The 12,264-nt window shown below is 40.6% G+C and overlaps 1 protein-coding gene across 2 annotated transcripts in view; it reads right to left on the minus strand.

Moving 5' to 3' along the window:
- The window catches only part of KCNK12 (potassium two pore domain channel subfamily K member 12), a 160,837-nt gene that overhangs the window by 16,259 nt on the left and 132,314 nt on the right, over positions 1 to 12,264 (minus strand). The window contains exon 3 of one of the 2 annotated variants that reach the window (XM_069767893.1): positions 6,308 to 7,199. In XM_069767893.1, coding sequence (XP_069623994.1) covers positions 6,308 to 7,199 — 892 coding nt within the window. Of the gene's footprint in view, positions 1 to 5,763; positions 7,200 to 12,264 lie in introns of those variants that run through there. The other variant, XM_069767894.1, reaches the window with a different exon arrangement.

The raw sequence follows: 12,264 nt of genomic DNA on the forward strand, positions 1-12,264 counted from the left end.
TTCTAATGAGTAGCAACAACTGCTGTCTATATGTGCTTTTTGGGTCTTCGGCTGGGAAGCCAATTAGAAAGATGACCCAGGTCGGTGATTTGAGATTGTAAGTTGCCAAATTGCAACTAATAGACTTTAAATCCTCCAGACTTTTTAATAGAATGACTTGAAAATTATCCAGTGCCCCTAAGGGACCATTCTAATATAGATGCAGGGGCACAGAGGTGGTGGTCTGGGGAAAAAATTCTTAATGGTGCAAAATTGTTAAAAAGAAAGAAATGAAAAAGAAAATAGCAGTGACTTTCCTAGAGCCTTAAATCCGGGGAAGTACATATGCTCCCGACTTTCGACAGTTGCCCTGGATTTCTGGGTATGCGGCCATTTTGAACTGTATCAGCTTTAATATGATACCGGTTCAGTCGGATCCTGTTGTAGAGCATGGAGCTATATGCGTCCTGCCCCAACACCCTCTGCCCGATAGCACACAGGATGCCGTTGGCTTAAGACCAACAAAATGGCGTTACACCACCCTTATTGGCCAATTTTGAGTGCGTGGAAGGAAAACACTCAATCATTTGGATTAGGTGAGTGTAAACTTAATTTTTTTTCTGTGGAGTAGCACAAGGGTTGCAGGATTACTTTTAGAGGGGACAATCTGGAGGCATCATTCATTTTTAAGAATACCTTAAGAGGGCATTCCTATTTACTAAATAAAGGCACACAGTTGGCATTGCTTGAATTGGGCATTTGAAGGGCATTATTTGCTTTAAGGTGGCATTATTGCCATTTTAGAGGGCGCAATAATTGTCTAGCCTTGGGCATTGACATTAACATTAAACTATGTGTACAAAATGCGTCTTAAACTACCATTAATATATGAAAGTCAGGTAAAAATATATTCACACTGCCACTTTATTATAATATTGCTTGTGGCAGCATTGTCTATATTTGTGCCAAGTTTATAAAAAAAATCATAAAGTGTTTTATAAATTTGGCACATTATTACATATAACACTTCTGTCTGTAACTGTTTCTCCAGTGTTTTTCTTCATTCCCCTGCTGGAGTGAAAATTGCATTTTTTATGCCATCTTAAAAAAACAAAAAAGTTGCATCCCACCCTACTTGTTTCTTACCAACGTTTGGCAACTGAAGCATAAAAGAGCAAAATGGAGCAATTTTTTTGCTCAAATACAATATGCAATTTGTCATCAGAAAACTGCTGAAAAATCCTTGAATTATCCCCCCAATAATGGCACTCCATAGGAGGAATTTATGAAGAGTTTTTCTCCAAGCTCATCTTGTAAAAACGTTGCAAATTTGCCACTTTTTGTGATTTCATGCTGCTTTTGCCACTTTTAGTAAAATGTTTAATCCATGCATGGTTTGCTATGTAAATAAGGTTTAAGCCAAATTTATGAATTGTGACTTTTTAAAAGTGACTTTTATCAAAATTACCCTAGTGGAGGTTGGAGTAAAAAGTGAAAAATCAGCTGTAGGCAGAAGTCATATCTAAAGATGAGCCAGATTTACAAATATGGTGAGACACTTTAATAAATTTGGAGCAGATAACGGTAACACAGCCAGGAGCAAAACTTACTTCACACCTTCCTTTCCTGATAAATTGTTCCACTGCATCTCATCATGAGTGAAGTGGCTGTTAAATGACAGCGGCTTGTGTTGGAGCTGACATCGTCCCCAAGCTACCTTGATTTCTTTTTCCGTGTAATTTTTCTATGAAGTTGAGGTTGATGATGGAAAATTTCAAAGGAAAAATAAATAGTGCCATTGCTGGTGCGGAAGATCTGGGAACATACATATGTCCTTGATTTATGGCTGGATGTCCCAGATCTCTAGATGAGCTGCAAGTGTGGAGTGCACTGTGTAGGTGTCATAATGTGTGGGAGGGTCACTTTTGAGGTATCATAATGAGTGTGGTCGGGTGTCATACTGTGTCGTGGCATATCATACTATGTGAGAGGACTAAGAGACTTCACTAACGGATCTATTTTCTGTATGGCCGCATAAAAAGGTACTGTGTGGGGTACGCAACCTCTGATCCTCACAAGATCTCCGTCTCTACTCCCCTCTTATCTCCTCTTTCCACAATCACATACAAGATTTCACCCATGCATCCCCTACTCTGGAACTCTCTACCACAACATATCAGACTCGTGCCTACCGTGGAAACCTTCACAAGAAACCTGAAGACCCACCTCTTCCGACAAGCCTACAACCTGCAGTGACCCTCGTTCCACCATAATGCTGCACCACCAGCTCTTCCCTCACCTATTGTATCCTCTCCCATCGCTCGTAGACTGTGAGCCCTCGCGGGCACGGTCCTCTCTTCTCCTGTACCAGTTTGTGACTTGTATTTAAGATTATTGCACTTGTTTTTTTATTATGTATACCCCTTTTCACTTGTAAAACACCATGGAATAAATTATGCTATAATAATAAATAATAATAATATTTAGGTTCACCTTGACGTGGTTGAATAGCTTTTGTGCCCCTTGATCAAAAAAACGCTAAGTACCTTGTGGTTTTTACGTTTACAGCAATATTGTATTCATTAATCGCAGTGTGCTGCTGCATACTGTATGTAAATGTAGAATTAAGGACATCAGGATCCAGCTAAATCTCCACTTATAATGAGATTAGGATAAATGTTCCTGCTTTATTCAGGAAATAGTGGCTCTTTTGTCTTAAGGCTGTTAGGTAATGCAGCATTCACTTGAAGGTGTTGACCTGAAACATCAGTCAGTGAGCAAGAAACGGCACAGTTTTTAGAAAATAGCAAATATTGCAAAAACTACAAAACACTTTGAGTTACTATTACCAAGAGTGTTCTGTATACTGATTGGTCTTTTTCAATTTTGCTATGCAGCTATCACCTATAAAATTTGGTATTTTATACATTAAATTTATCTAAAGCTATTAATTATCACATTGTACACGAAATATGGGTGCCCTCATTGTTTGTTAGTCTGCAACCTCTTTTGCAGGATCCTTAAGGTACCGTCACACATAACGATTTCTTTAACGATATCGTTGCTTTTTGTGACGTAGCAACGATATCGTTAACGAAATCGTTATGTGTGACAGCGACCAACAATCAGGCCCCTGCTAGGAGATCGTTGGTCGCTGGGAATGATCAGGACCTTTTTTTTGGTCACTGATTACTCGCTGTCATCGCTGAATCGGCGTGTGTGATGCCGATCCAGCGATGTGTTCACTGGTAACCAGGGTAAATATCGGGTTACTAAGCACAGGGCCGCGCTTAGTAACCCGATATTTACCCTGGTTACCATTGTAAAAGTTAAAAAAAAAAACAGTACATACTCACATTCTGTTGTCTGTCACGTTCCCCGGCGTCAGCTTCCCGCACTGACTGTGTCAGCGCCGGCCGGCCGTAAAGCAGAGCACAGCGGTGACGTCACACAGTGCAGGGAAGCTGACACTGGGGGACGTGACAGGAATGTGAGTATGTACTGTTTGTTTTTTTAACTTTTACAATGGTAACCAGGGTAAATATCGGGTTACTAAGCACGGCCCTGCGCTTAGTAACCCGATATTTACCCTGGTTACCCTGGGACTTCGGCATCGTTGGAGACAGTTTCAACGATGCCGAAGTCGTTGGTCGCTGGAGAGAGCTGTCTGTGTGACAGCTCCCCTGCGACCACATAACGACTTACCAACAATCATGGCCAGGTTGTATCGCTGGTTGTGATCGTTGGTAAGTCGTTCAGTGTAACGGTACCTTTAAACAAAAAGTCTTGTACAAATAATGATCAGTTCCATTTTTGGCTAAAGGGTTGATGACTTAGGGGCGATTCATTAAAGTGTTTACTCGCCGTTCCCTGTCGGCTATACCAGTATGGGGATAGTTCACCGAATTCTTCTTTAGGACTGGCGTGAGCTAGGCCATTCTTAATGACACCCCTTAGTGATTTTTTTTTGTCTAACCACAAAAAGTGTAGAGGGGAAGGTTCCTGCTGCAGTTACTGTAGCTCTGTGAGGCTAAGTTCACACGGGAGTATAAAAAAATGTTCCCATTTTTACACAGAATAATCAGGATGCAATACAAATGATCCATCTAGGATCAGATTTTTTTTGGGACACCTATTGACTTGAATAGGTGAGTCTCATCCAAAATATGGAAAACACTAGAGCATGCCACAGACATTCATTTTGTGTGAAAAAGTCACCTAAACAGCCCAAATAAATAACATTTGGTACATGTGAGGTCAGGTTTTTTTTCATGGACAGCGCTTGGACTGAAAATTCGGTTGTGTGAACGTAGCCTAACAACTAGAAAAAAGAAGGTTAGGAGGAGGGTAGACCCACTGAGAAGACTTCTTCATATACTTTTCAGTTTTAATTGCAATATGGTAAACATTTGGATCAAAGCAATGGAGAATATGAAGGGGAAGAAGAAGGGCTGGGATAAATTGTGTATTTTTTAAAAAATTTTTTGCGTTTGGGTAAACGCACACGATCAATAATAGTAACGTTTTGGACGCGGTGTATTTTTGCTGTGTCCAAAACGCTGCGATCTACATTATGCACTTGAGTTTTGGAACTATGTGGATTTACCGCATGTAATGACTAATGTCTATTTAGGGACAGTACGCAGAGGAGACAAGCATCTCCGCTATAGAAAATTAACATGCTGTGGCTGGCAAAGCCCGCACCGCAGTTCAGTTTGCGCAGTATCTAAAAGCAGCACAGTGGGCATGGGATGTCTATAAATCCACTGTGCTTGTCATATAGAATGCAACATTTTGGACCCTTTATAAATATGCTTCATCCAAAACGCTGCTATTCCTGATCGTGGACATGTACACTTAGTGTTACTAAAAAAAATATATAGTTTATCTCGCTGCAATTACATTCTCAAGCCAAGATCTCTGGGACGGCTCCATGTGGATGTGCAAGAACTACGGTGCTTACAGTACCCATAAGATAGGCACTTTGTTAATAATTAGCATTGTCCCCCCCATCTCATTTCTCAGACACGAATTCCCATGCTTCTCTAGTGTAAAGCTCTGTGAATGAGGCATTTCAGGTTGCAATACTTGAGGAGCCAGTCTCGAATATGCCTCGTGGTCAATCCAACACTAGACCCATACACCATTACAAGTTTAAAGACATACTTCATGACTAAAGGCACTTTTATATCTTACCTCACTGTGTAATATAAGAAATGGTGACTGATGCAAAAATCCAGAAGGTACAATGTAAACTAAATGATTAATGGCAAGTATGGAATATTCAAAGGAAATGATTGATACTTGTGGACCAAAGATTAGACACTCAATGTCCCTACCAGTCCATAGAGTGCGTTGATACACATACCATCTCTCTTTACTCATGAGATAGGTAAAATAATTAGCGTTGGCCAAGATCAGCTAATTTGTAAATCATTTTCTAGGCTGTTTATTAAGATAGTAAATGTAGATTTAAAATCTATTCCAGTTAGTGTTGGCATCAACACCTAGAAATGTTGGCAAATGCCAAGGCTTTCTACTGCCACTTACGGTGGTTTTATTTTCTCGTGTCTAATTTCTCCTTCCAATTTCCAACCAACTGGTCTCCAGTCTGTAGTTTTTCTGCTACTGAAAATTCCCAGCATACCCAAACAGTCACCAGTTGGAGACCACTAACCTATATCGTACAGTGCCAGGAAGTGTCAGGTAGACAGTCATATAAGTCCTAGTTGTAGATCCTTCTATGTGAAAATATACACTACACGACGGCACAAACGGTAAATTGGCTTCATTGCATGTATTTATTTTGAAGCTGCAAAAACTATAATAACCTTAAAATAGAAGATTTTTGTCTACATTTTCCTCTGATATAAAATGACACAATCATAGGGTTTTTTTTATCATGGCATCAAAGCCATAATCATTCACATTTGCAACAAAGGCAATTCCATTACACTCCAGCCATATCCTACGAGTACAGCTGGTCTGTAGAACCTGTAATGTGACTTGTCATTCTTAAGGCTATGAGCAATTGTAAAAAAAAGGATAGACATTCAATAGCAAGCGAGCTTATGTTTTTCACCTTCTCGCAGTCAATTTAGCTAAAAGACGTAAACATATCAAGTTTTGCCTGAGAGGATAAGATTGATTGTTTCCATTTATGTATGAGATGCCAAAGGATGTTGATGAAATGGGAGAAATAATTTCAGTGCAAATAAAAAGGGTATTTCAATGGTTTGGGATCCAGGGATTTTTGACCATAAGTTTGAGCCTTTTTTTCTTATTAAAAAAAACTTATTGAAAATATAGAAATTTGAAAAGACTCTACCTAGAATCACTTGTTTCTGCCAACCTATTGTTCATGATGGCTAAAGCTCCGACCCCTCCTGAGAAGCCGTTTTGTCTTGTGTTGATGCACACAGTTCTAGGGTAACCATTGGCTGTTTCAGATAACTGCTTCTGTAATATGGCAAGAGACACTTTATTGGACGCTGTGAGGTCCCTCATGGAGATCATCTCCCCGGACAATCTCCTTCCTTCTGTGTCACTATCATAGTTTCCATCAGTCTCCATCGATAACTTGTTCCTGCGGAAACGAGCTCCAGGAGTGATGGCATTTCGTCGCCCAAGACGCGGGTTGGATTTATGGCACTTATTACAGCATCGGCACCGTAATTTTTTTAGAATCCAGTTTAAAACTTGCTTGATTACAATCGATATGACGTTAAAAAGTGAGTAAATGCAACAAACTCCCAAAAGTATAAACATGAAATTTCCAAACCTGTATAATCCCTGATATTTGTACTCGGCGTTTTGGCTGCTTACCAAATCTCCAAATCCAATGGTGCTAAAAGTGACAAAACAATAATACAAAGAATCAATGTAATTCCACTCTTCCACTGGGGTATACATGGCTGATGCACAGCAAGAGAGAGTAATAGCAAAAATGCCCAGTATTAGCATAACATGGTAAACTGATGGCTTCCAACCAACAAGGCTGTCAACGTCTGATACAGATGAACCTCTTCGAACCGTTGGAGGTAGAAGCCCATTTCTTCGTAGTCGTCTTTCGTAACAAGCTTTCATTACAAATGCCAAGAGAGATATAATCCTTTCCAAAAAGAGGTTGAAAAACAGTATAGTACCAGCACATCCAAACAGGCCATAGAAGATGAGGAACACTTTTCCTGCTACAGTGGCTGGCGTGGTCATTCCAAAACCTGCAATGGTAAAAAAAATATAATTATACATTAGAAGCCTATGAAATAGTTATTATTTTTACAATAATTAAAAAAAAACCACCTTTTATACCAATATAAATTCATGCAACATGCTTTGAAGTGCAAATTGTATTTTTTTGTCGAGATGTTTAAAGTAAAGCATGTCATTGGTGGGAATTTGCTTCTTGTCATCACATTTGAAATGGCTTAGTAATGTAATAGATGATCCTTCACTAAATCCAGACTCTAATACAATAACGGGATCCAATGGTTTCTATAGCCAATTAATTGGGGCTCTTTTGACCCCCATACACATTAGATGAAAGTCAGCTGAACGTCTCCTCCGTCCCACAGCACCCCCTCCCTCTCCATTCACCTCAGCAGAAGACTTTGCCTCATTTTTCAAGCAGAAGATCGATAACATCAGAGACAGGGTTGGTCGACAACCCCCTGAGCCCTTCTTCCTAACTGCTCAGCCCTCCTCCTCCAAAACCAACTTCTCCACCATTACAGAAGATTGACTCTCCACTGTACTCTCAAATTCACATCTCACCACCTGTGCACTTAACCAGATCCCATCCCACTTCATCCCAAACCTCACCACAGTCTTCATTCAAACCCTAACCCATCTCTTCAACCTATCACTAACAACTGGTGTTTTCCCCTCAAGCTTTAAACATGCCTCAATCACACCTATCCTCAAAAGCCCTCTCTTGATTCATCCTCTGCATTTAGCTATCACCCCATATCACGTCTCCCCTATGCCTCAAAACTACTGGAACAACACGTCCATCTTGAACTGTCCTCCCACCTCTCTTCCTGCTCCCTCTTCGACCGCTTTCTATCTGGCTTGCAGCCGCATCACTCCACTGAAACTGCCCTAACTAAAGTCACCAATGACCTATAAACTACCAAACCAAACAATACAACTCTGTCCTCCTCCTCCTGGACCTGTCCTCTGCCTTTGACACAGTGGACCATTCCCTACTATTACAGACCCTCTCATCTCTTGGCATCACTGACTTGGCCCTATCTTGGATTTCGTCGTACCTAACAGAACGGACATTCAGCGTCTCACACTCGCACACCACCTCCTCACCTCATCCTCTGTATGTCGGAGTCCCGCAAGGTTCTATCCTAGGGCCTCTGCTCTTCTCCATCTATACCTTTGGCTTCGGACAGCTCATAGAGTCTCATGGCTTTCAGTATCATCTCTATGCCGATGACACATATGGTAATAAGGCTAGGGTCACACTGCGTTATGGCGGTACGTTTAACGGACTACGTTACACCGCGGTATAACGCGGTGTAACGTAGTCCATTAACGCCACCATTGATTGTAATGGCAAACGCATCGCTAGCGCACGCCCACATTGGGCGTGAGCTAGCGATGTGCCGTCATTTGAGTGACGAACCGCGAACACTGCTTGCAGCGTTAGCGGTCCGTTCCTCGCTAGCGCAGATCGGGGATCTGGGCTAGCGGGATCGGCTAACCCGATCCCTTTTGGGACATTGCGTTAGCGCAGTCCGTAGCGCTATGCGCTAAACGGACTGCCCTAACGCAATGTGACCCTAGCCTTAGGCAGGACTAGTCGTGGGGGTCATCTGTTCCCTGGACTAGTCTTGCCTCAGATCTACCAATTACACCTTCCTGGCATAACAGTCTTACCATAACAAGGAATGTATAAAAGCAGGCATGATCAGAAGATCTGAGACAAAACTAGTACAGGGGAAGCATCAAAGACTTGTAAGTCCAGGTGGAGGCAATGTGTCCCACAAGGCACTAGCTACCATAACAATACCGAAAGCAAAATAACTGTGCCAGGACAATAATTCTACAATGATTAAAAGATTCAAAGTTTTAAGATGCAAACTTATAAGCTGACAAAATAGTATAGTATATACTTAGTATCGAGAGATGTTCTCAATATGATTAGTCATACAGTCACCATGAAATTATGCTTACAGACATAAGAAAAGTAAGAAGTAAATCCCACAAACATAAATGGTATATAGTATATTACATTGCTGAGTACATCAAATGAAAGAAATCATTATTTAAAGAGATACAGATAACCAAATATATCAGTTGCAGACTACAAGAAAAAGTAAGATATGAATGTTTATAGGGATACTCATCCACCAGGCACCCGACGCGCGTTTCACAGTTGCTTTGTCAGGGATCTCTGAGTGAGTATCCCTGTTAATGTTATTATTATTCTTTTGTTTTTGGTATTAGTACAGGGGAAGGTATGCCCTGTCAGAATAGTCCTGCCTCATTAGCATATGCAACACTGCAGGATCAAAGGGAACCCGTCACCAGAAAAAAAAATGCTATTAGCATGCAGATATGGGGTTAATCTGCAGGTTAATAGCATTATTAACCTGCCTGGCACTGGAACCTTATCGTGGTAACAACAGGTCACCTAGGGCACCCATGACTAATACTAACAATCCAGCTGGTGCACATGAGCTGTCATCCAGGGATTTTTTATCTTCAGAACCCAGCGACTAAGGAAGCACCACAGGAGAAGGAGATGAAAGAATCAGAAAGAGAGGAAGAGGATACAGGAATTGGTCACCATAGTACAAACGGAACACCAGATGGAACGAGAAAAGATAATCCCTATGCAGACCTTAGGAGAGCATAGTACAGGTAGACTGCAGATTGTCAACCTATCCAATTACCAACTGTCTGATATTGAAAGATCGTTCCTGTCTCAAGGGTTGTCTTTTCCGCCATCTAATGTCTCAGATAAATTTACTCTTATCAAAGACTTGTATCTCTTCTCTAGGCAATTAACTTTTAAACTGCTGTACCATCAGCCTAGTATTATTGATAGCCTACCTGGGGATGAAAAACAGGCCTGTAGAGATTTAGTTGAACTACTACAGGAGAATGAGAATCCTGACATTAAGATTAAAAGATTTACGGGGAGATTACCTTCTCAAGCTACCCCTTCTTTCTCTTTATTTCCTGTTATCCAGATTTTTTTAAATACCATCTCTAGAGAAATTAAAGATCTCAAACTAGATCCGAATAGGTATAATAATTTGAATCAAGCCGAGAGACGAGGGCTACAAGTACTTAGAATCAGAACATCTTTATACATGAAGCCAACAAAGGAGGTAATGTGGTCATTTGGCCCGCAAACATGTATGTCCGTGAGGCTAATTGTCAACTTAGTAACTCGACATGTTATCTCTTGTTACATTCTGACCCTACCTGTTTCTTTAATACCAGGTTGGATGATGTCATACAGAATGATTTGCGGCTAATATATTGAATCAGAAAGAATTGGACTTTCTCACAAATTAGCAGCCTAAGGTTCCTACAGTTTGCACAAAACTCTACTAGATCCCGCACCGCAAGTATGCCGATAGTTGCAGGTATTGAGGGCCTCTTTGAACGGCCTTGTATTTATGTTGATTCTTTTTCTTCAGCCTCTGGTGTTTCGTCTCTTGATTTATTAATTCGCGACTTGGCACATCTCATTCAACCGGTTGAAGTGGTGGTCTCTCCAAACATGATTTTGATTACATTGGATGTATAGTTGTTGTATTCTAATATTGGATATGACTTGGGTATCTGAGCATTATCTTACTTTCTGGACAAGCATTCTTCTGGCGACAGGCAGCATGACGCCTTCCTCCTTTAGCTAATGTATTTCGTTCTGGATGCAATGTATTTGATCGAAATTTCTACAGGCAAGTATCGGGAACTGCAATGGGGGTGCGATGCGCCCCTTTGTACGCTAACCTTTTTTTAAGTTAATGGGATGAAACAGTTGTTTATCATCTACTGGCGTTTATGAAGTTTGCTTTTCGTTGGTATAGGTTTATTGACGATGTTCTGCCTTTGTACTGGACCTTTTTTGGATTCAGGCCACCATGCTATCTTTGGGATTTACACCATTGGCATGTTAGCTCTTTATGTGTAGGTATATATGTCTTTTTTTAGGGCTCTAGCAGCACTTTAAAAATATTTAGAATTGAGAGTTCTCAGTGGTTGATACCTTTTAATGGCTAACTGAAAAGATGGTAACAAATTGCAAGCTTTCGAGACTACTCTGGTCCCTTCATCAGGCATAGACGAATAGAAATTCTGAAGAATCACATATTTATGCACAACACAGCACAGAAAAATGCCATAGATAATGTTGTGCTGTGTTGTGCATAAATATGTGATTCTTCAGAATTTCTATTAGTCTATGCCTGATGAAGGGACTAGAGTAGTCTCGAAAGCTTGCAATTTGTTACCATCTTTTCAGTTAGCCAATAAAAGGTATCAACCACTGAGGACTCTCAATTAGAAATATTTTTCTATCCACTGCCTAACACAGTACCAAGATATATATCTTTCTTGTAGCAGCACTTTATAATTTATATAAGGCAAATACCAGATAACCACATGATAATACTATCATGCACAAAATTGTGCAACGCTGAACCTCAAAAAGAGAGGACAGAGAAAGGAAAACCAACTACATACAATAATAGAAAAATTCGGAGAAAATGGGAATAAGTGAGTTTAAAAGGATATTTTATTGTAAATCTATATAGTAAAATTAAGTACAAAAGACATAATTATAAAGTTGCAAAAGGATGAAAATGAAAAGATCTCTAGTGCCACAAACCCCATACTTGACATAGACACATAAGGCTGGAGAACATACTGTCACTAAAGTACTACCATAGGTGTGACTTTTAAGTGGTTTTAATTGTTGTTGGTAGTCTGCATTAATAACATTCTTTGAAATATTTCATTCTGGTGATCCTTTTTGTGTAGCATGACCTTTCTCTTCGCTCTTGATGGAACCTAGCCAAACGCTGCAGGGAGAAAATTAACTTTATTTTCCCTGGCAGCGTTTTGGTTTCAATCACGGGGGAAGGGACAGCACCAACATTGGTTCAGTCACCATATAGAGTGGCGGCTGTAACCGTGCCCGCAGCCCTGACAGACAGGCGGCCCCAATGCAGAGCTAGTATCATTCAAAGCCGGGGGCACAGTTACAGCTGCCCCTCTGTATTCTCACTGCCCCGTGACTGAAACCCGAAAGTTGTG

The sequence above is a fragment of the Ranitomeya imitator genome, chromosome 5, assembly GCF_032444005.1.
Source record: "Ranitomeya imitator isolate aRanImi1 chromosome 5, aRanImi1.pri, whole genome shotgun sequence".
Classification (NCBI taxonomy): Eukaryota; Metazoa; Chordata; class Amphibia; order Anura; family Dendrobatidae; genus Ranitomeya; species Ranitomeya imitator.